General features: G+C 38.0%; 1 protein-coding gene across 3 annotated transcripts in view; it reads right to left on the bottom strand.

The window, feature by feature from the left end:
- Positions 1-25,028, bottom strand: part of NRG3 (neuregulin 3) — a 1,185,022-nt gene extending 1,159,994 nt beyond the window's left edge. For all 3 annotated transcript variants that reach the window (XM_036737009.1, XM_036737011.1, XM_036737010.1), the window contains exon 1: positions 24,197-25,028. In XM_036737009.1, coding sequence (XP_036592904.1) covers positions 24,197-25,028 — 832 coding nt within the window. The remainder of the gene's footprint in view (positions 1-24,196) is intronic.
- Positions 25,029-25,897: the final 869 nt, after the last annotated feature.

Genomic DNA, 25,897 nt, shown 5'->3' with positions numbered 1-25,897 from the left:
AGTAATTTAATAATTCTGATAAACACAAGAAAGGTTTTCATCACTGAGTCTCTGGAATAGGGACTCCAAAGAACATGGGATACTACACCTAACTTGAATGCCTTAGTGTAACTGTGTCCTTTAAAAAAATAGTAGAGATGAGACGAAAATAATGAGCATGCAAAACTAAATGATTCTTTATTATTTACATATCGTATTGGCATTTCATTTGATTGTGACCAGAAATTGGCCAACATAAATTGCTATGCATTATTTTCAGATTGTAAATCATTCCATTGATTGGTAAGGTTAGAAAAAGGGCATGTGAATTACCATAGCATCATTCTCAATTTCTAATTTATACAAATCCGCATGCACACGACTGACCATTTTTAAGTTACTGCAAGTTTTGAATTTGAATGTATGTTATAGCACCTCTATTTTCACTCTACATAGTATTTTCCAGTTTTGAGATTTTTTCCACACTGAATAATCAAGAGTATATTTTTCACTTAAAAGTTTTTCCCTAATGGGAAAGCATTTAATGTATAATACCATTTTTATTACCACAAAATTATCTAAATTGTTAGCATCATTATAATATCTGAAAATATAATAAAAACCTGAAGATTATATCATATAATTTACATATTAAATAATATATTATTTATGGTTAAATAATTAAGATGTATATTATAGAAATATATCATTATTAATTTGTTAATAAATTAAAATGGAGACAAATTAAATTATTTAAGTTATTTCTCGATTCAGAACATTAAAACCAATTTGTTATCAAAATTTAATAGTTTAGAGTTCCCTAAGCATCTATTCTTACCATTTTTTCTTTTTACAAATCCTCTCCTTTGTCCATTTCATTCACATCTATAATTCCAATTATCACCTCTATGAAAAAGAATCACCAAAAATCCATATACCCCCTTCCCAAAATAAGCTCCAACTCTACATTTTCAACTGCTTACGGGAAAGTGCCCCTGGTCTTTCCTCACAACTTCCCTATTTCTGTTTCTATCGCTATCTTTCCAGTTACTCTAGCTCAAAATCCCCAAGGAATCTCTGGCTTTTCTTTCACTGCCCCCATTAAATGAGCTGACCCCTGTAAACCTCACCTCTGAAATCTTTCTCCCTCTCCCCTCACCTAAACAGCTACCCACTTAAATATTTAAATCTTTATTTTGGGCCTTCATCATGTCTTGTCTAGCCCATTGTAAAAGACTCTTAAGTTATTTTATTATTTCCATTATTTTCTCTCAAATTTTTTATCCACATCTAATCACAAATCTGACCATGGTCACTCCCCTGCTCAAATATATTTACGTAGCTTACTATTGCCTGTAGGAGAAAGTATCAACTCATTAAGCTTGTATTTTAAGCTTTCCAGATTATGGCTACAACCTAATCTATTAGCCCTTTACCATATCACTTTCCCTTCACAAATTCTATGTTGTGGTCAAATGAGGCAAGTATTCCTGAACTCATGCATTGTTTTGTTTCTGAAATTACATGTGACTAGAATGCCTGTGGAAAATCTCTTTGTTCAATGCGTATCCCATGGTATTTTTCTAACCCTCAATCCCCCTGAATCTATCTGAAAATCATTTTTGTCCCTCAAATATACTTGGATCAATTTATTAGAATCTATAATTTGTCACTCTCACATTCCATCCTATATCACTAACATTGTGTATATGTATGTCAAAATTAGATTATAAATTATTTAAGAATAGCTTTGAAAGTATTTCAACTTGGCTATCTAACTTCAACTTAGGTACTTTATAAATGTTTACTGAATCCCAGAACTGTGGACATAATCTTCTTCAAACAATTGTTTTCTGTATTTTGTTAAATTTAACTCATTATAAAACTACATTTTGAGAAAAACCTTTAGCAAAACTTGCATATATAGTCCTCCAAGTACAAAGGAGATAACTAGGGTCAAGAAAAAATTTTCTTGATTTGTTCTCACTTTCATCAGTAACATTCAAGACACCAAGGCAAGACAACAGGTGTTGACCAACAGCTAACCAGACCCAGGTGGGGCTCTTTCTCCCTCTGAAAGGCATTTCTAGATGATTAGGCACCATTTTACATTTTGCCTCCTGAATCAGGCACTATTTAGGGAATGTCCCTGAACTGAGCAACTGCTGAATGGAAAATAGCAGCTATCATTTTCTATTGTCACTCCATAGGCTGAATTGGGTTCACCCTGTGGCAAAACCCTGTAGCTCACATTGTAGTACTTCCTGAAAGTCAAGATATTTAAACAGATTATAAATCACTAATACTATTAGGCAATTTTTCAGGATAGGATAAACCACCATCTTTTGTAAGCCTAAAAATTAAGCAATACTTGGAACATGAGGTTTGCTAGTCATCTTCTCTTAGCATGAGTTTCCATGGTTCATTGATTATATGAGAGGTGTTCCAAAAGTCTTAGTGCAGTTGTAAGCTCTGGTCTTGAAGACCACTTGCTAAAACTGTATTAAATGCAGTTGTATCACACTTAATAAAATTAAATAAGGTCATAGAAACACAGCAGTAGATAACATGAGGTCATATACCATAGTTCATAATATCTATAAAAATTCAAACAAAAAGCAGAACATGAATGTAAACAGAAATATTCACTGGAGGATAGGCTGTGATATATTCATAATATACATTTAAACAAACAAATCTGAAAGAATGAGCTTATTCAAGTTTGAGGTTGGTAGAATGGGATAGAAACGTCCAATGATTCAAGACTAATTTTGTTTTATTTTACTGTTAATAAAAAAGAGATTTTCCTGGAAATACTTACATGAACTGATGCAAAGTGAAGTTAGCAGAACCAGGAGAATGTTATACACAGTAATATCAATATTGTTTGAAGAAAAATTATGAATGAGTTAGCTATTTTCAGTAATACAATGATCCAAGGCAATTCCAAAGAACTAATGATGAAGCACACTATCTACCTCCAGAGAAAGAACTGATAATGGCTTGAATGCAGACTGAAGCATGCTGTTTTTCATTTTCTTTCTTTCATTCTCTTTCTTTTATTAATTCTTCTTCTACAAAATGACTAATATGAAAACATTTTTACAAGTTTGCATGTGTATAACCTCTATCTTATCTCATAGAGGAGGGGGGGGGGGAGGACAGAATTTAGAACTCAAAACTTTAACCAAAAAAATGTTATAAATTTGTTTTAACATGTAAATGAATGGAAATTATATATATGTAATTTATTATAAATTATTTATATTATATTATAACATTATATTGTAACTATATATGCATATGCCCATGTATATATAAACACTATATATGTATATATATATATATATTATTTATTAACAAAAAAAAGTGAGAGGGTGTTTCAATTTGTTTTGATTTTGGCCAGAGTTGCCTTTCTAGAAAATTTCACACACTGACACTAACCCCTAGCATCCCTGGGAAAAGGTTCTGGAGGAACCAGGGAGACAGTAACAAAATCATCTGACTCCTTCTAGGAAAAAGGGAAGTTACTCTCTGTCTCATTGTGAGTGTGTTTGTCCTTCATTTTCGTAGAGGACCATGGCATCAGGGAAATGATGACATGACTTAGAATTGACTTCGACTTGAGTGAGGGAGGGCTATGCAAGGTCACCAGCCTCATTTTCTCCTCAAAAGCCATCTGGATCCAGTGACCAGGTATTCATCAGGATGACTGGAGATGGCCCAGGATGCAATGGGAGGTCCTGGCCCTTTTAGGCTAAAGCCTTTGCTGGTATTCACTTAGAGTGAGGTAATGCCCATTCAGTGAATAGGCCTCTTTAAGAAGTGAATCAAAGGAGGACCCTTTACCTCTGTCTCAAGTGAAGGTTTTGGATACCCTTCCCTGCCCAAATACTTTGCTCAACTGCCTTACATTAATTCATTTATTCAAAAAAAAACATTTGTGAGGTAACTACTAGTTGTTAGATATTGTTTGAGGCACTGAGGTTACAAAGACAAAGTGAAACAGTCCTAGCTCTTAAGAGGTTTATGTTACATTGGCATTACATTACTTCATCTCCAGAATCTAGACATTTTCACTGGAATGTTCTTCCTCCTTTTCTTTGCCTCCTGACATACCTGGCTTTCTACAAGTACCAGCTAAAATCTTTCCTTCTACAAGAAGCATTTCCCAGTAACACACTCCATAAATGGCATCTTCACTCTATCAATTATCTCCAATTTATGCTGTATAAATTTTTCCTGTACATAGTTGTTTGTATACTGTCTCCCTCCTTAGACTGTGACTTCCTCAGGAGAAGGAAATACATTTCGCCTTTCTTCATATTCCCAATGCTTTGAACGGTGTTTGGCAAATAGTAGGCACAATTGAATATACATCTGTTGACTGAGTTGAAATAACATGGACAATAAATACATGTAAATAAAATAATAAAAGATATACAATAAATAAATGTAAAGGATAATTGTAAAAATCTCTATATATGAAAATTTCAAAAGTAATTTTCTGGAAAGAGTTGTAAAGAAATACTGTTTATTTTAACATGGATTTTGTAAAGAGTTTTTCTTTAAAATACATTGTGAAGTCAGATAATTTCAAGTCTAGAATTCCTCAAAATTCAAATTAGTTTCTGTTTGCTCTCTCCCTCTCTCTCTCTCTCTCTCTCTCTCTCTCTCTCTCTCTCTCTCTCTCTCTCCCCCCCCGTCTCTCTCTCTCTCTCACATCAAGGCATAATTAATTAATTATTTTTTTCCTAGCCAGGCCATCCCTGATGTACTAGATGTTAAAGATAAAAGCTCCACACATGTATATTCAGTGAATCTGCCTGCTAATATTCCCAGCTCATCATATTGAAGATTTCAGCCAAAGAGAAACAGATGCCAAAAAGCCGTAAGCAATAGGATATTCACACATACCAGATATTTCTCAAGTTGTTCTATTTATAAATTATGGCATTTGAAAAGCCAATGTCATTTGGGGATTTTATGCTTCCAGGTACATTAAGGATGCTCACCCACATCTCCACCTCTACTGGAGCTCACTGATTTTTCAGTGGTCCTCATTAGCCTTAACAGCAGTAGATTCGGAGTTGCTGGAGATAGCCACCTTGCTAAAGAAGCTAATAAGTCAAAGTATGTCAACTTTCTCAAAAAATAAAAGGTGAAACTCACACTCTTGTTTCCCACCCATATGGTCATAAACAGAACTGCAGAAATTCAGGTTGTCACACAGAAAAGAAGACTCCGGGAGAGCTTCAAAAGGAAGAATATGGAAATAAGGAACACTAATAACATCAGAGCCCAAAGCTACTCTTTTCAGTGGCTGTGAGGGAGTAAGGAATTCCTGCTCTGCTGCTGACTGCTTGTTACATTACACTGAGCAGGTTACATCATACCTCTTGACATAGGTTTCATAATCTATAAAATTAGGGACGGAGACTAGGGCAATTAACATGCTTCTCCCTTATGACCATCCCCACTTCCCAATCCAATAGTCTCATTATATAGATAAGTAAAACAAGACTGATAGAAGTCAAGAGGCAAGAGGAAGGCCAAATAGAAAAATGTCAGAGAGAGAATCAAGGTCTTCTTTGTCCTTTGACCTCAAATCCAAGGCCTTTTTTTTCCTCTGGGCCACACCTCCAATTTTCATGTGATATGTAGCATTATGATGGTCCTGTCTGCCCTGAATAATTGGAAATTTGAAAATTATCGTGGGAGAGGGCAGTCTATATTGTTCTGACTTTTTGTTTTGTTTCTCAGCTTTTATTTTCTTTATGATAGGGTAAATAACTATGGCCATAATTTTATTGATAGAGAAAACAAAACAGCCTACTCTAAAGAAATATTGAGCAGCAGAGTCAGGTCTAGGACACCAGCCCGGTGACCCACAGTTTGGAGCTCTTTTTACTGCCCTTGCTTATAACCTATGTTACTGTATTATACATCTCACTTTATATGCTGAGCTACGATATTTCTACAGAGGGCAGTCTCATCATCACCCTGCTTACACGTAGTTTCATGATGGATGGGCCCTGGAGAGCTGGAGAAATTCCATATAACACCAGGGATCAAGAAAACTGTCTGAGCACAGTCTCTTACAAGGTAGTTAGAGAAAACAAAGATCATTGAGCCCTTACAGTTAAACTTGTGGCATCTTTAAAAAGATATAGGGATAGGGACTGGACCTCTGGTTTATGAGTATAACGAATCTGTAGATAAGGAAACTGCCTCTACCAATACAAATTCTTTAAACCATAGCTTTAGAGAGTTGCCTAGAGGAACGAGAAATTGCATGTCTTGTCCAGGGTTACATAACCTGTATGTATCAGAGGTGAGACTTGAAGTCAGGTCTATCCTGGTTCCAAGTCCATCCTGCCTCTCAAGCCAACAACAACAACAAAAACCTAGCAACTTAAAATATCCATAACATGCTTGCATTTTTAAAAGTATGAGTGACCTCCTCTCTTAAATTAACTTTACTGCTCATTTACTATTTTATCAGCATTACTGTTTCCCAGAGAGGAATGCTCATTACCAAGGAAACACATAGCACATCAGTATCCACACGATACTTCTATTTGTTGGGTCTCTTCTGCATCTTCTCATTATAAGTACCATTTTAGAATCCCCTATTATTCATCAAAACATCCCTTCATAAGCATTTATAAGACTCAGCATGTAGGAGGATTGCTTAAATTGAGTTGGGGGAGGGGGGAATAGTGGCATTTTTTTAATATACCAAGCACTGAATGCATCTATTTATACTTCCAAATGAAATATTGTATGTGAGCCAGAAATGCCTCCAGGAGTCCTCACTCTACTATTTTTGGAATTGCTTACTTTCATATCTTTACATCCATCTTGCAATGATGGACCTACAACTGGCTACTAAGCTTAACATCTGTCAAAGAAAAGGAGATGAAATTAATGAAAGGAGCTATATACAAGAAAGGTTCATCAAGTTAGGTGACATAATCATTGGCAACCTTTTCACCATTCCAGAATCAAATTAATAAGCATTAATTAAATGTCTACTTTGTACAGGGTGAGAAGCAAAGCTGCCAGTGATCTAGCCCCAGAGTAAAGGAGATTAGAGTTCAAGTGATACTTCTGAAAATATTTGCTCTAAGACATGGGTCACTTGACCTCACGGTACCCCCAGGCAGTTTTCTAAGATTATATGTCAGTGGTTCTCAAACATTTTTTTCTTGGTCATGGCACAGTATTCTTTCCCATCAGTAATTATGACACGTTTGATGTTTAAGTTGGTAACAGAACGGGAGGCTTGAGCAACTGATACACATACATTTCCCATCAATAATGGAAACAATTTGGTTGAGTTATTTTCAAGTTTCAAGATCTGATGCATTATGGGGTTGGTTTATATATGCAAGAGGCAAGTTTTGCTTATTTTTGAATACTATATATATTTTGTGAACATGTTATATATGCTTGGTAATTAAATTTTATATTGAAATATTGAATACAATTACTTATTAATCCTTATCTGCAAGAACCAAGCATCTAAAATTTTGCTTCACATCTAGTCAAATTGTCAAGTTATACCACATAGGGACTGCTTGGCTGTAAAGAAGTTGCCTTTCTGCAAGGGAGGCAGAAATTCAGGGCTCACACACACACACACACACACACACACACACACACACACACTCACTGCAAACCATTGGCCTAACCACTAGGGATACAAAGACTGCCCTCAAAGAGCTTGGGTGGATTATCGAGAAAAAGAGAGATTATTGTGCTTATTTTAATACCAAAGGAACAATAAAATTGACTTGGTTTGACAAGTGCTGAAACTTAAACCTTTCAAAACATAAATTAGCATACTTATTTTCTTCCTTCTTTTTAAATCACATTAGAAATGTTTTTTTTCCTGTTTTTTCTCTTTCCAACAGAGATAGCCAAACTTCTCAAATAACCATCTCAAATAACCATCATGCTTCCTTTCTATTAATAATTTCCAACTTTTTACCCATTAAATATTATATTAAAACTGCTGACAAAACTTACAATCCTATTTGTAGGGTACAGTGGTGATATAGTGTGTGTGTGGGGGCAGGGCTGGGGTATGCTTCACTTTGAGCCAAAAGTGTTAGGTATGATCTGGCTTCACTTTAGATATATGATACTAAACTAGTCTCTTATCTACCAATAGAGATACAGTTTCCTCATCTGTAAAGTGGGAATGATAACACATCGCCTAACTCATAGGAGTTCCTATGTGGCAAATTATTTGTAAATCATAAAATGCTATAAAATGTCTTACCTTTATTTTTCTCTGCTCGTCTGTTGCTGGAATGATGAAATTGCTATGCTATAGAAAGGCAGAGATTAGAGGTAAAAAAATCAAAAAAGGATACAGGAATCTGGATAATCCACTTAAATAATTGAAGTCTTTTTTTTTTCTTACAAATGACCCGATGCCTGTCAGTGCCAAACTTTACAGGTGTTTCCAGGGCTAAGCAATATAGGCCATTTGTAAAACTGGGCCACTGCAGTGGCCCTTCATCATCCCTCTCACTAGAGCACAAATTGCAAACCGTCTTTCTTCTGAGCAAGCTAAAAATACCTTCAAACAATCAAATAATCCTACTTGCCTGACACCAAAGCACTTCTATTTTGGGAAGGTCAAGAGGTTCCCAGGATTGTATGTACCACCAAATTGAAGATCAAAGTGATGTTCCCTACCCAGAAGGGAAAAGAAATGAATAAGTGGGTCAGGGAAGGCTTCCTAAAATGCAGCCTCCTATCATTTATTTGGATATCTGTAGTGTTTGCCATAAAAAGAAACTGACATCTGGTGGAGAAGAAGCAATGAAGGTAGGGAAGACGAGGGATAGTCTCATTCGATTAAATGACAAAATCTAGAAAAATCTGAGAAAAGCTGGTAAGGAAGTCCTGAAAGGTATCATCACCATCATTATAAACTATACCAATATATGTTGATTGAATGTTTTAAGCTTTACAAAGTCCTTTTACATAGTCATATTTGAGACTCACAGCAACCCTGTGAGGCAGATATTACAGCCATCATCACCACCTCCATCTAAAGATTAAAAAAAAACCTGAGCACAATTAGGTTATATGCCTTAGTAATGGTCACACAGTTCAACTGGGCATCTCTGTGATCTAAACAACATGGCTATCCATCATCTCAATGCCAAGAATTTAACAGAAACCTTAAGATAGGAGTGAAATACATAAGGATATTCTGGATGAGAAAATTAAAATCTTCAAATTATGAATTCTAAATTCAGTAGTAGTATCATGGTAACTAAAGAAGAGCTGGTGCCTTACATTAGCACACTACACATGTTGTAGAGTTCCAATCATTTTAATTATCATTAAGTACAAGTCTAAGAGTATGTGTGTTATCAGAGTTAGGGATGAGGCAAGCATTTATCAAACACCTACTATGTGCCAGGCACTTTCTAAGCACTTTACAAACGTTATCTCATTGGCTTTTCACAAAAACCCTGAGAGTCGGTGCTATTATTTTCCCAATTTTACAATTTAGGAAAGTGAGGCAGAGAGTGACTAAGTCACATAGTAAGTTATCAGAAGCTACATTTGAACTCAGATCTTTGTGAGTCTGGATTTGAACTTCAGGTCTCCCTATCTTCAGGCCTTAGCAATCTATCCACTGTGCTCCCTAGCTGACTCTTAGCCCTGTGATATACATTCATACCTCCAAGAATGTCTTTTTTTCAGTTTAAGCCCTCCCAGTGTGGGAATTTTCTGCAACAATGAACATTTCCACCTAACTAGAATTTAGTATATAAGTCTTAAGAGTTGAGTAAAGAACATGAAAGTTAATTTGCTTGCCCAGCAAATATTAAGTTTCAGATGCTGTATCTGAATCCAGGTTAACCTCACTTTATGTTCAATACTCTACTCCATGCTGCCTATATAAATTCATACATGTGTACAGTTATACATATTTATATAAACAATTTTCTATTGTATTAACTATACTCATATTTATTCTTCAATTGTGGAAGATGACTACTTCTTTGAAATGTGAAAATTCTGCTTACATGAAAGGTGTTTGTGGTAATCAGTAAAATATTAATGTTGATTGTTTGAATTTCTGCTCCTCCGATATTTGACAACAGAGATCCAAGGAACACTCAGGGTTTCTTCTTTATGTTCAAAATACAAAGCTTTTTCACAAATGTTTATTCTTCACAAGAGAAATTCAAACCCTCTAAAAACAGTGAAATTGCTAATTGTTCCTCCTTTCTGAATTTATTCCCTTTTGTAACATCTAGGAATCCTCTTCCTCCTTAATCTTACTGCCTTGCCTTTGGGATTATCTCCAATTCATTCCGTCTATATTTCATTTGTACATAATTGTTTGCATTTTGCTTCCCCCATTATACTATGAGCTCTCTAGTGCAAGGACTGTTTTTGCCTTCCTTTGTCTCACCAGCAATGAGGACAGTGCTTGGCACATAGCAGGCACTTTATAAATGCTTGTTGACTTGAGAGAGAGGCAGAGAGAGAGAGACAGAGAGAGACAGAGAGAGAGACAGAGAGAGAGACAGAGACAGAGAGAGACAGAGACAGAGACAGACACAGACACAGACACAGATAGAGACAGAGACACACAGAGAGAGACAGAGACAGAGAGAGAAAGAGAGAGAAAGAGCATGCATTAGAATTTTTAAATGAAACAAAGCATCTGATTTTAAGTTTGGTTTCAGTAATTCTGAGATGTCTTTAATTCACTTATACACCACATACTAAATTCTTTTTTTTCTTTTTTATTAAAATCTGACACCTTGAAGTATATATCTTTAAAATTAATATGTATAGAAAACACCATACAGTATTTTAGCATTTTAATAAAGGTCCCAATGTTACAGAATTTTACTGTATAACATAATCTAAGAACTAATATTTTTGGAGAACTTAAAAGACAAAAAGGGCATTACAGTTCATCCAGTTTATGGGCTCCTATTTTTTTATTTGTTGTTTCATAGATCCTTTTGTCAGCCTGGTGAAAACTATGGATCCCTTTTCAGAATAATGTTTTAAATGCATATGTAACAGTGACTATTCTGCACCACCACCACCCCAGAATCTTTTACATATGTAGTCCCCATTTTAGGGTTTGAAACTTGCCCAGATGATCTATGATGGAGGGACTAGCCTGAGAGTTTCCAGGAACCTGTTTCTAGGAGAAGACATTCTGAGTTTGGGTGATAGAGGCTCAGTTACTCTTTCTTTCCAGTAGCATTCAGGTGAGGACTGGTCCACTCACGGCAGCAACACCCTGCATTAAGCCTTGTCGGGAAAGGTTTCCTCACTTTCTCCTTAGGTTCTGCAGCCTTGAATAAAATGAGGTTGGAATTTTAGTTTTGTTTTTGTTTGTTCTTTTTAGTTCTAGGTTCCTAGGTTTAGTTCTAGGTCTCCAGTCTTGGAGCTTGAACTATGGTGATCTAAGAGCTCAGAATTCCAGACTGGATATTGGGACTGGCCTGGAAACAAGAGTCCTAGGATGAAAGGCCAGGGAAGCTTTGGATCTGGGACTTCGTGGGTCTAATGGTATATAGGATTTAAACTATCTGTGAGCCTAATTTCCCTTTCTAAAAGAGGAGTTGGGGTATGTGCTTGTATATATGTATATAAGGTAGAGGATTATGCCCCCTGGACATCAGGGGGAAATATCTGTGTGGTTGTTCTTGCTACATCTTAAAAGGAAATGTTTCTTTACAAAAGCTAATCTGCCTGTTAAGTGGTTAAATGGACTTGAGGTCCTTGGATTTCTTAAAATTTGGGAAACAATAGACATGAGCCATTGGCAGAATAAGACACCTCAACTTCCTAAGGGCACTGGGAATCTCTAGGGGAGGGTGAAATGTACCAGTCCTGAAGTCAGGAGGACCTAAGTTCAAATTTTGCTTCACTTACTAGCTCTGTGACCTGGGGCAAGTGACTTAACTCTTTTTGCCTCAAGTTTCCTCATATGTAAAATGAGTTGGAGAAGGAAAAAGCAAATCATTCCAGCATCCTTGCCAAGAAAACTTAAAATGCGCTCATGAGGAGTAGGAACAAACTAATCAACTAAACAATAACAACACACTTATCAGAATATTTAAAGAAAAAGATCAGAATAATTAAAGAAAAAGATTTTAAAGAAAAATCACCAAATCCAGGCTGAGAACATCTCACCCCCTCATTTACGAAGGAGAAAAGTGAGCCTTTGAAAAGTTCATAAATTATAGATTTAGAGCTGGAAGTGATCTCAGAGAACACCTAGACCAACTTGCTCCTTTCATATATGAAGATACTGAAACTGAGAGAGGTAATTTTCCTGAAGCAACATAGTAAAAGAGATGATATTTGATTTTTATTTACTTCAAATCTAACATTCTTCCCATGAGATAAGGTTGAAAGTGATTTACCCAATGTCACCCAGTTTGTAACTCTCAGAGCAGCCATTCAAACCAAGGCTTTAGTCTCTGTATGTAGGGACCTTTCTATTAAATCACCTCACAACGACTCCATCATCTACTCCAAGCCTCTTATTTTGCCTTTATGGAAACTCATTTGCAGAGAACTGTGATTTGCTCAGTCACATGGGTAACAAATGCAAGATCCAACATTCAAACCACTACTCCAATTTCTAACATTCTTTCTGCTACACTACACCACATTCCTTCCCACATTCTTGATTGTCATCTTTAAAGAGCTTATTCCTACAAAAGCTTTTTTTAAAAGCTCACACTTCCCGAAACAGCTGAAGTATCTTCATCCATAGCACCAACAGAAATTATTTGTTTAGTAGCTATTAAGGGTCTGTTCGAATGTCAAATAACTGAAGGAATTTATTCCAACGTGTCATGTAGCTTCAGCTATCATGTTCAATATGTTTCATTTGACCCTGTTTTAGGTTAACTTTTGAGTGTTATCTAGTCATTTAGAAGTAATAGAAATCCTTAAACTTTTACAACGGTCAGCCATTTGCAGTGCATTATAGAAAATGGTATTTCATTATTTGTCATAAATTATATAGAGCTGTTTTCTACATGGTGGGCAAATGCTAAAGATGAGTAAAAGATCAGCAGGATTGTAGCAGTGAAACTGATGAACCAAGAGCCATAAGAGAGAAAAAAAATGATAACTGATTTCATTAAAAGGCAGGTTTGTATTTATGTGATCTTCCCTTTTAAATCACTGCCAATTAAAAAGGGGGGAAGGTAATCTCATCCCCTTTTTCCAATCAAACAATATGGATATTTGAAAATGGTGGAGAAATAACACGAATCCGTATCAAAGGCTTCTTTTTTAAATCCTAATGGCAGTGAAAATGATCTAAGCTGTATTTTAAAAAATAAGAAAGAAAAGACTTGGCTATTAATACTAATTTAACAGTCAGCTGTAACATAGTGCTAGAGCCCCTCTGTCTGGTAACAACTAGCAATCAAGTAATATTCTGAGAATAACGAGCTAGGATCTGAAGAGGATCTTGATGGCGATGTAGACAAAGGAAAGGAAAACATGCCAATGAATGGAGGCAGGTGCCAAAGCTAATTTGGGTTGAAGGTAGATAAACAGATAATATTTAAGATTAGCAATGTGAATATGAAGGCATTTCTGACATCCGCTTTCTGGTCTTTAAAAAAAAAAAAAAGGTCAGTGGTGTCTAGTATGGCATCATATTTTGTTTCTGGGCCTAAATATAGTCTAAGGAAGAAATATTACTTTCAGTGCATTCATCTTTCCTGTGTTGATTAACACAACTGGGAGATATATAACTTCTCCTGAGTTTATAATGGATCAAAGGCAGTCTCTTTGGTCATCTCTGTAATGATAGCACAGTAAACAGGATCTTAATACACTTTAGAAATCACAACCAGAAAATAATCTTTCAGTATGACATGGCATATCATTATAAAATATTCTCCTAAAGGATTTTTTAATCCAATTTACCTTCTCAACATAGTTACAAACACATCACAAGGTGATTTAAAAGGTTTCACCTTTTGCTTCTCTTTCTTACTGTTAGAGATCATTATTTCCATGTTTTATTGCTATTACAAAGTAGTTTGTTTGTTTTTAATACCTAAGGAGGTATCAATATGACTATGACAGGATTAAACATAATCAAAATATCATGCCTATAGCATATATTGCAGCACATTCAGAAGCTTTTCCAAATAAAGTCAGTATTTGTAGATTTTCACCTAATAGCAGAACATTCTCAAAAGCCTCTGATAAACTAGAACATGAGAATCTTTAAATAACATTGCACAGCATATAATTAAATATCTCCATAATTGTTGATAAATGTATACTATTCATCAACTCTCAAGTTCTATAAAGCTTATTTTATTCTATCCAGGCTTCTAAGAACCTCCATTTTCTGACTCTAGTCTATAACATCCAGCTAAGTCTCAAAATGCACCCTTAGCTTTTACCAGAGTTTTCATAATCTTTCTACAGGTGTGCCTTTGTTCACATTGGTTCTCTCACTTGGAATGTCGTTTACATTATTTTTGCTTGTCCAGCCATTTTGCCTGACTACTTCAGTTCAAATTGATCTTTTTTGGAAGGTCTACATCATATGGAGTCAGAACAAAATAGTTTAGGCATTCATTTTTCTATTTCACAAGTAAGCCTCCCCAAGGAAATGGCATGCTTATTAACAGCAAAGTTTGTGTTGCATCACTGCTTGTATCCCTCCACAATGTCTAGTAGTGCTAACCATGGTACTGGCTTAGAAAAGACTTATTAATTGACATTAATTCCTACTGTAATTACAAATACATGCACACATGTGCACATGCACACACACAAACACCCTTGAGCACGTAAGCGCACAATAGGCCACTAGCTGGCAAAATGGATAGAATACTGGTCTAGGAGTCAGGAAGGCCTGACTTCCAATCCCACATCAGACACATATTAGCTCCTGACCTTGAGCAAGTCACTTAACCTTTGTTTGCCTGAGTTTCCTAATTTGTAAAATGGAGATAATAGATTTTTAAAATGGAGATAATAAAACCTAACTCCCAGGGTCCCTTGTGAGAATAAAATGATATAACACATGTAAATCATTTTATAAACTTTAAAGCACTATATATAAATGTTAGTTCTCATCATCATCATTATCGCTACTACTACTACTACTACTACTACTATTACTACTACTACTATTGTTATTATTATTGATTTTAGAAGAGGGAAGGACTGAGTTTAAGTCACACTCCTGACACACAACAACTATGTTACCCAGGGCAACTTCTTTAATCCCTTATTGTTGCTTTTTTAAATCTCTAAGATTATAAGTTCCAGTGACAGTTACCAAACAACATGAGGAGAGAGAGTTTCTTCATCTGAGAGCTCCTAATACTGAAGAAATCATTGGTTGTGTTTCCATTTATTCTCTCAATCTCATATATCATATATGCATATGTACATGTGTGCATATGTATATAAAACATGCATATATGAGTAGGTTTGGGACCACAAAACCTACAGAGATGCACGTCTTCTTTATATGCCCACAGTACATAATGTTGCTTCTCATTGCATTCTCATTTTAGTCACAAGACTCTGTTAAACTCATGGAATAAAAAAGAGTTGTTATATTTGCAAATCTTCTCTGACCATTCCCTTCCTTTATGTGGAGACATTGCCATTTATGAGATATGCAAGATCGCCATCCTGTCACCAAAGATAAAGGTTTATAACGATACAATAAAGCTGCAAGACATAACTCAGTTTTGTCTCCACCCAGACACCCACTTTATGCATGAGTCTTTCCAAAACTTTTTCATTAAAATTCTGAAAATGCAAAAGCACACATATCTAAACGATCTTCTTTATTGATGAATTCAGTCTGTTGGATTCACTGCTACCTAAATCAAAGTTGCCAATGTCTCTGACTTAGAAAAAAGTGTGTGAACATACTTATTACCTCTTTTTTTCTCATAAAGACTGCAAAAGATTCATTTGGAGATGTGAGATCCAAGCAAAGAAACAAACCTTTAGAAATAAACATTCATCTAGATCAACAAATTCTAGATCAACAAAGTCTCTCTTAGGAGCAGGAACAGATCTTAGAGCGTAGAGGTCCTCTACTCTAAAGCATTCATTTTACAGGTGAGGAAGCTAAAGCTGAATGATAAAATGAGTTACTTACATTCACACAGGTAATATCAGAAGCAAAGATTTAAACCAAGCTCCTCTGACTCCTAATCCAGCAGTCCTTATTACTTTCAATAATGTGATTTCCAAGGGAATAAGGAGTGAAGCTGTAATTTGATTGGTTTAGGCAACTAGCACATGAGAAAGCTCCCCTTAACAATACAAGTCTTCTTTACCCTCACAGAAATGTATGCTCCCTGTCTGTCGCCTCACTGTATCCCCAGTACTTATCACAGTGCCTGTAACATAGTAGGCACCTAATATATATATATATATTTAGCTTGGTTATTGATTGATTGGTTAGAAAGCTGCCTACAACACTGAGATCTTAAATCACTTGTCTATGGCCACAGACAGTTTCTGTCAGAGGTAGAATTTGAACTCAGATCTTCTTGACTTTTATTTCTGCTCTCCATCACTGAATTATGCTGCTTCCTTCTAAAGAGTCATAAAAGTAATACTTTGGGTGAGTTCTAGTAAGTTGTTTTTTAAGACTTAGCCAAATAATTCAAAAGTAATTTTTCTTTGCTACATACCCTAATCACCTATCTACCATTTTCTTCACCTGCAAATTAGGAATTATAACAATTATACTGCATATCTTAGAGTCTCATATAAGTACAGGTTACCATTATCATTTTAGTTTCTTAGAGAAATTTAGGAGACATCTATTAACTTACTACAAGAACCTACAATTTAAAAACATCATGAAAGACACTAGAAGTAAAAAAATAACAACTGCCATTTCTATAATACTTTAAAATTTATAAATCACTTGATAAAATTTCCTTTTGACCACAACTCTGTGAAATAAGTTGTTCGGGGATATGAGGCAGGGTAGGAGGGCTCAGCCCTGTCATCTCATTGAATTTCAATGTAAAGCTGTGTCTACTCTGAAACCTATAGCCTTAGACAGTTGCCCAAGTCCATAGCAGGTTGATTTGCCCAGTTTACAGGCCTAGTAAGTAACAAATTTCAGGTGTTATCCCCATTTTATAGATAAGTAACCTGCAGCTCACAAAAGTTAAGTGACTTCCCCAAGGTCACATAGCTAGGAAATGTCATGGCCTGTCATTCAAATCCTGGTCTTCTTGACTCCAAGTCCATTACTCTATCAAGTAATCACTAAGCAAAACATTTATGCCCTTTGAAGAACTCAGTACAAGGACTCAATGTCATCTTCAATACCTTTACTTTGAATAAATTCCCCTAATTCTAAGGGTACAAGTATAGGGACAAGGGAAAAGTGATACAGAGGGAAAAAAAGAAAAAAAACATTTTCTGAAAGCAATAGTCTTTCTGAAGTAATGTGCAACTCTTTAACTAAAGGATAATTAATTGTCATAATTACTTATATTCACTTGCCCATTACTAATCTTAAAACATCATAAATGACTCAGCTGACTTTAATAATCAAAAAAGTGTGATTAAAAAAAAAGCAAGGGGGGAATTAGGTGCATTACTGTCTTGATTCCTGTCTTTGGAATCAGAACTATGAGGTTTAAAAAAATCAAAATTAAAACTGATTCAGTAGTCAAATCCACATAAAATCAGAACTTCTTATGGAATTCTTTCTTTAAATCTAATTTTAGTAGTCTTTAATGCCTTAAAGTAGATAGGGCTGACTTGAACAATAAACAAAACAAAATAAGGTCACAAAAACTAAACAATTGTTCAATTAAAGAATAAACTGAAATAGTGTATATTACACTATAAAGGATTTTTTCTTTAAAATCATTAAAAGTAGATCTTTATTTCTATATAGATATAGATGGTCCAGGATTTAGAATCCTTTAACATAATCCTTTAAGTAATCTTTGTTTGGTTCTTTGTTTTTTTCCACCCAAGAAAATTTATTTAGGCATGGAACACTTTGGGGCTTGAAATATCTTGACAAACGTTGGTCCAGTAGTTTTAGGGATGTAGAACACTTACAAAATATAAAGGAGAGTCAGGAAATTTTGGAGCAACTATAATGGAATTTGTCATGCACATTTTCAAACATGTAATCATATTTTGATGGATGTATAATTTCGTGTTTTGCATTTTAATATTCAATGCTGCTATTATCCATAGTTTCACTGAACTTCAATTTACAATATTAAAAAACAAAGTTCCACATAGCAGAGTTTAGGAAATGATTGTCTCACAATTATTCCATCATGTTTTTTTTGATAAAAATAGACTTTCCTCTAATTTATGCAAGTTTAAGTAAGTTTTAATCTGCATTAAAGACATTTTAACATGTGAGTTTCTTGATGTAGGGACCTTCCAGGAATTAAACCCTCCTCCTCACTATCAATGGAGTTGGGCAATTAGTGATAGCTAGATGGAAGGATGGATGGATGGATGAATAGATGGATGAATGGATGAAAAGAAGGAATGAGATGAGGGGAGGAGAGAGAAGGTAGGCAGAAAGCGAAGTGTCAGAGATTGTACTAAGTGGGGATACAAATACAAGAAAGCAAGGTGGTCTCTGTCTTCAGGGAGCTTATATTCGAATGGGGAAGATACCACTTAAAGGGGGTGATAGAAAGAGAATGTATTCAAGGTGACAAGAAGTGTAGATGGATAGGAAGTGATGTGGAGGACCTAAGTATCCTTAAGTAAAGGCAGAAATTCATCTATCAGAGCCAGATGAAGGGTCCAAGGTCCAGGTGGGAATAAGATAAGAATGATGGCTAGACCACACAAGGCATGCATGATGTAGACATGAGTTAAAGATTTGGCTGGGACAGTGACAGTGTCACAGAGTCAGTGTGTGTCAGAATCAAGGTCTTCCTCTCCAACCATCTCTCTATCCATTATGGCACACAACTCCTCTGAACATTACAATTGATGATATAAATCTTTGTAGATTGCATTTTTCTCTTCTCCTATATTTTGAAAGGTAACAGCATTAGAAAGCTACTTGAGGCTTTGAGAGGTTCCAATCCCAGTCTTGATCATATAGCTAATAGGAGTCCCAGCGATGAACAGAAGGAAAGTTGAGGTCTTCATGACTCCCAAATTCAGCATGCTATCCACTGTTTCTCTAAGCATAGATTATTAAAAAACCCTATAGGGTTCCTTAGAAAAATCAAACATTCCTCTGTTGTGTTTGTTAACTCAAATGCCAGAACTATACTACAACATGAAAATTTGAAAGTGAAAATTGATTCTCAGAAGTGAAGATGATGATTTTCATTTTCCTTGGTGAATGAAATGCAAAATAGAAAAATTAAAATGCATAGAAAGGCTCAACTTTATGGTACTCCACTTATTCTCACACATTTTAAAAACCCAACTCCATCTTCAAATACCCCATTCATTCAAGGTACAAGATCAGAAAGCAGAATGTTTTGGCATTGTAACTCTCTAGGATTACATATAGAATTTCCCTAGATTCTAGAGAGAGAAAAAAAGTCATCCCAAGGACCATATGCATCAAACACACAGCCCCAGACTAGAATCTGTTTTGACTAATTGATTCTTAATGATTTTTGAGAACTGGGTACTCAGAATAACTGTGTGCTCTATATAAAAAGCATAATTGCAACAAGAATGGGGGGGGGGGTGGATGGGTTAAACAAAAAGAAAGAGGCACATAATTATAAACTATTAACCATATTGCCTACAAGCCATTATATTCACAATGCTCAATTTCCTTAAGGAAGAAATAAATCAATTCTCTTTTTTTTTCTTCTCAGGATAAACCATTAATAAATCACAAAAATAATGGAAGTGTAGGTAACCAGGTGTTCTTTTTTTTTCTTTAAGCTCATGAAGTGCAGAATAAGCAACTAGAAGTCACGACTTGTGTAGTATAATTGATTAAAGCAGAGAAGACTCATAAGCCTGTATTAAGGCCAAAGGAAATCAAAATATACTCAGGTTGCAGCATGTGCTCATAAAAAAGCTCTCAATTGGATTTCAGAAGAAATATCGATCTATAGCTCTGTATCCTCTCTCTTCTTGGCTACCATGTATGATTGGGGTCAGTTACCTCCTACAAGAGAGTTCTCTGTGGAAGCCCTGGCTCATGTGGATAAAAGACAAAAATGTAATATTGTATTTTTATTAACAAACTTTATTTGTGAAAGCTTATAGATCTATTTGGATGAAAGGCTAGACAGTCAAAACAACAAGTTTAACTGGAAACTTTTAAAAGTAAACTCTGCCAGATAATAGTGCTGTATAAGCTTAGTTATAAAGTATCACAATATACCACATTTACTCATTAATGCAAGTTTCCTCTGTGGAAAGTAAAAATACTTCACAACTTTTCCATCCAATATTATTTACTAATATTTAGAAAAGAAAAAAAAGAACCTTGATGGTCCTCCAAGTATAAATACTACAGACTGTGCCTACTTGTCTTCAATGGGATAATTCAACCAAAATCATTGTCTCTACCTGTATCTCTTTTTCTTTAAATATAAATACCAGCATTTAGTGTTTTAAGTAATCAAACTTTCATCTTTCTTAAGCAGCATCTTCTTGCATGATTATATTCCACAAAGGTATTTCAAATCTAAGAAAATTTTAAAAAATATATACAAAGTCAAAAGGCTATGTCTACACATTCCTTGCTCACGGTTTTTCCCTGTCCATTGCCTCTATGCCTTTGTTGATGCTCTCTCTACTTGCACTATGCTTCAATGAGGCAGTGAACACTCTTTGCCTTTGTCTTCCTGTCTAAATTGTCTGGACCAGGTTTGATTGCCTGACTGTGAATACATAAATGTCTATCTCTATGCTTTAAAGGATTTAAAACACTGCAAGAAACTTTCAAAGATGGGTTAGAAATTAGTAGGAATGAGATTGATCAGGAAGTAGCATGTGGCAGGAAAGAAGATATAGTTTAGCTCAGAGACTGAATAAGGAAAGAAGAGCCAATTCTGATTGTTTCCTCTTTCCTTTCTCTTGGGTCTTTAGGCTTAGTCTCTGTGATGAGAATCCCCACAGAAACTGAATACCTTGTTCCACACTGGGCATGCCCAATTGTAAAGGCAGGTTTTAGTTCTAAGTGGTGCCAGGTACTACCCCCATAGCAGCATTTGAATTCCTGAATGGGCCAGACAGCTCTTAGCCTAAGTACTCCACCACCCATAGAGAAAAGGCCAAAAGGAAAGTAAATGTGTTCATTAACTTAAGTGTACCATTCAGCAGAACCCCTTATCAAGCAGCAGAAAAGGGGACCACTTTGTCTTAAAACTCAAGGCACCAGCATCCTTTCATTCAGACAAAAACTATAGATCCATGGCTTTCGTATTTATCGTATCCCAAGCAGTAAGGAGGCAAGGAAACAGAATTGAAGGATGGAAACAGGAGCTTAGGAAAAAGGAAATATTTTCCCCCATGGGACCTGAAGTCACATGAACAGAGCAGATGAAAGATGTGAATGTGAGCTAAACTGGGGACTTCTCAGCAGCAGCAAGGACAACATTGTACCAAAGCCCTGAAATGCAAACTGTACTGCCCCCCGCCCCCGCTTGTGTGTGTATGGATAATGCTGCAACCTCAGGAAAAAAATTGGGGGGGGAGGAAGTGAAGTACTGTTTCCCTTTCTTTTCTTAAGATTACTAGATCTATAAATGAAAATCCCTCTTTTTAAGGAAGCTGTGCAATCTTCCATTAATGATGATCTCTGCTGTTGATGGACTCAAAACAGGTCTTGTGGTAGATAACGGACACCCACTTTATGCTCTAATTCGGCTCTTGATTAAAAGGGGAAAAAGGCAAAAACAACAACAACACACACACACACACAATCAGCCATAAAAACAAAAAAAAAACAAAAAAGAAGAAAAGAAAACGACCAGCAACAACAAAACTATAGCTCACTCAGACCTAATTGTTCCAAAGGCAACAACTGTCTCACTGCCCATGTGAACACTGACACCATTTACGGAATTTTTCTTCTCCTTGGGGTGGAAGGTACTGCCAAGTGAATCATTATTTATTAACCAGGCTGCTGTTCACATTTGCACACTCTAGGAAGGGAGTTTGGAAGGGTGGAAACAACACTGGGTTTTCCCTTAAAGACCCCTGAAAGGGAACACAGAAGGTAAATCAATTGGAGGAATTAAGCATCAGATGTACTCCCTTACTACCTTAATGCTCAGCCACTCTGTACAGAAACCCAACTCCAGGTAACTAGGTAGCCTCTGCAGCTGGAAGGAGAACAACCCATTTACCTTATTCATTAAAAAAGCTTCAAAAGAAGAAATCCAAAATCTGGCTGCTCTAAAAAGATATACACCCCCAGATTAGGGAATATTAAAATACACGGTTTCTCTATCACCAACCTTTGCTTAAACGATCAGCCTTTTTGCAAAACTGAAGTCTGGTTTCTACTCTACCCCACCCCAAAAGGTCTTCCCACTTCCAAGGAAAGGAGGATCTCTCACTAATTATTGCCTTGGCCCAGGGCTGGCAAGTATCAAGTTACTGTCTTGTTTGCCATTCTGATTTGTGGTAGGTTCCCTCTCTCCCACCAGCACCCAATTTATAGTCCTTGCCTGTTTCTCCAATTCCCACCATGATATTGCCGTGCATGTTGACTCTTTGTCCTAGGGCTCATAAAAACAGAATTAATAATTTCTTTGAAAAAAATGTTTAAATATCCAAATGTAATACTTAATCCAGAGAATAACTAAGGCATGCAAAGGGCTACGAAATTTCCAAATCTAAACAATTGACTATTCTTGAAGGAGATACTGAAGAGTTAATGGAGGACACTGCTCCTTGCTTCCTAGATGCTATGATCCAAAATATTAAAAGCCAGATAAAGACAGCATAATTAAAGCATTTTGCAGAGTGGCACTGCTCAGAACTCCAACTGGCGGTCTCTGTGTTTGTCCTAAATAACCTTCACAGGTTGCAGAAAAGTGTTACCAGATCCCAATCAATTGTCAGATTAAGCTGGTTCCTGAGGGATTTTAGTGTAAGACCTTAAACCAGGCAGATATGCTGATAGTTGGAAAAGATTTTCATAAATGTTAGCAACGAACAGTTTGCCTTTATCAGAATATCAGTCTTCAGTAAATCAGAGAGTGATGCCAATAATTTAGTAGAGAAAGTAGAGGGTGCATTCAAAGGGAGCTACTTCCTAATGGTTGGGTGCTTTGCTCATATAGATTGCAGAAATCATGCCACTCCAGCTTTCCTTATTTTTCAGACCCAGATGTGAAGGGACCAGGTGGGGGATGGGGCAGTGTTATAACCTCAGCATTTGGAGACAGGAAAAAAAAATCTTTCTTGGAGAGGATGGGGCGGGGGGGAGGGGGGAGGCGCGCTCCATTGTGAGGAATACTGGTTGGCGAACAGCATCTCTGCAGGGCTTCCATCATATTTCCCCCTGGTTAACTTAATCTCACTCGCCACAGAATCAATTTCAGCACCTTCCAGATAGCCACTGGCGAATTTTGGGGTCATCAGTTAAGCCTCCTCACCATTGATTTTTTTTCCTCCCTCCCTTCTCTCCCCTCCTCCCCTCAATTGTTTCTTATTAACTCTTCCAGGTGGCAGCCGGCTGGGCAGGGCGGCTTCCCGGTTTATATACATCATTTTATATACATACTCGGCTCAAATGGCTGCTTCTATTATATTACAAGCTCTTAGAAATGGCCAAACTTCCCTTTGTTTTCAGTTTTGTTTGGGGGTGTTTCTTTGGTATTTTGAAGAGGTGGGGATGTTTATAGGTTCCCCCACCCCACCCCAACATACACACACCCCTTAAATTCAAGCCTAGCATTTCTGCAGTCATCAGGGACGCACTGGCTTTAACCCTTTGAAGAGGGAGGGGGAAGAGACCTCTTGTCACACTTGTCCAAGACTCAGGAAGGGGGGAGGAGGAGCCTTGAGACTTCCTCCTAGAGAACAAAATTTTATTCTTTCTTTGGCAAAATGAACCAGTTTTCACATAGTACCCCAGACACGAGTCTGGAGCGGTTGCTGAATGGGGGACGCGGGTAGACCCAGGAGCCCGAAAGGGAAGAGTATTGTAGGCATACTGTAAATCAAAGGCAACAAGGCTTTCGTTTTTACTTACGAAATTTGGGGCTGGTGCTAGGTTCTGGTGTGATGGTGGTGGAGGAGGAGGAAGAGGAAGAGGAGGAGGAGGAGGAAGAGGAAGAATCCTGAAAGGGAGACAGGGTCCAGGAGGGAGTTGAGTCGTGGAGGTAGGAGGAGGTAGCGTATGCCGCAGTGGGCCAAGAGGGCATTGGCTGGGTACTGGGGGCCCCTGGCAGGGGTGGGCGGGAACCCTGCGTGCTGCTGCTGAAGAAGGGGACCGTGGTGGAGAGTACTGTCGGGGGGGCTGCGGTGTGCCGCACCGTTGTGGAGCGGGGGCTGGCCCGGATGGGCACCCGGTGCCCAGGGAAGCGAGTGGGCGCCCGCGTGATGGTGGTCAGACGAGTGCTAATCCGGTTGGGCGTCCTGGAGGAGGCTGTGCTGGAGGACGGGGTAGAGGTGGAGGTGGATGTGGTGGTCGTGGTCGTGGTGGTCTCCATGCCCTTGGGGAATGAGCTGGGCTTGGAGAGGAAAAAGGGGTCCTGGCCGATCCCCTTGGAGTCCACCAAGTCGGTGGGCACGTACTCCTTGACGGAACCCACCACGATCCATTTAAGGAGCATGAGGCTGAGCCCCAGGCCGATGAAGCCGATGAACAGGGGCACCACGCAAAGCCAAGTCTGCTGCCGGTTCCATACAATGCAGTTGCTACAGCGTAACTCCCGGGGGGGCTCGGCCGCCCCTTCCCCGTCCGGGCCCCCGCCCGCCGCCGCTGCTGCCCCTTCCTCGGCGGCGGCAGCGGCGGCGGCCGCTGTGGCAGCGGCGGCAGAAGCGGCACCAGGTGGGGAGGCACCGCTCGCCCCTTCACTCATCCTAGGAGCCTTTTCACCTTCGCCCCCCGCGGGGAAGCCAGAGAGACATCAGGGACCCAGAGCCGGCGGGCAGAAAACAGCAGCAGCGGCGGTGGCGGCGGCAGCAGCAGCAGCAGCAGCAGCGGCGGCGGCGGCAGCAGCAGCAGTAGCATGCGAATCTTCGCCCTTCCCCCACTCTCCCTCCCTCCCCCCCCCCTAAAAAAAAAGGGAGAGAGACAGCGAGAGGGGAAGGAGGCGCGGAAAGAAAAGGGGGAGGGGAGGGAGGAAAGGGGTAGGGGAAAAAACCCTTCCCCCCAAAATCACCAGTCTTCCAGGCTTGAAGTCAGTTAATCGCGGGGCATTGGTCCTTTCCCAAAAGGAGCTCTCCTCCTGTGTTGGCCCCCGAGCATCTGCCGAATCAGCCCTGTCACCATGCTGTCTCCATCCACACACAAGAGCCTTTCCAACATCCTCCTCCTTTGCCCCTCGGCGCTCCCCGGGGTTCTTCGCTCACAACCTCCACCACTACCCGTCTCCCTCCCTTCCTCCCTCTCTTTTTTTTTCTTTTTCCCCCCTTTCTTCCTTTGATTCCTTGCAAGTCACAGCAGTCAACCTTCTGGATTTTTTACGATCTCAACCATCCGGATGGAGAAACACCAAGCCGCATTCCAATACAGGGAACCGGTTCCACTTTACCAGCGATTTTTCACCCACCCTTCTTGAATTTTTTTTCCCTCTCTTTCCTCTCCTCCCTCTTCTCTCTAGCCTTGGTGCACTAGCATTCCTAGGCTGCTTCTTTGAGAGCGACGGAGCAGCGAAATGCACCTGTTATTCAGCGGTCCTGCAGCCAACCCTTGGACAGCACTTTAAGAGAGAGACCAATCCGAAAG

This window comes from Trichosurus vulpecula, chromosome 8 (genome assembly GCF_011100635.1).
Source record: "Trichosurus vulpecula isolate mTriVul1 chromosome 8, mTriVul1.pri, whole genome shotgun sequence".
In the NCBI taxonomy this organism is placed as follows: domain Eukaryota; kingdom Metazoa; phylum Chordata; class Mammalia; order Diprotodontia; family Phalangeridae; genus Trichosurus; species Trichosurus vulpecula.
This window is presented reverse-complemented; position numbering and strand designations above follow the sequence as displayed.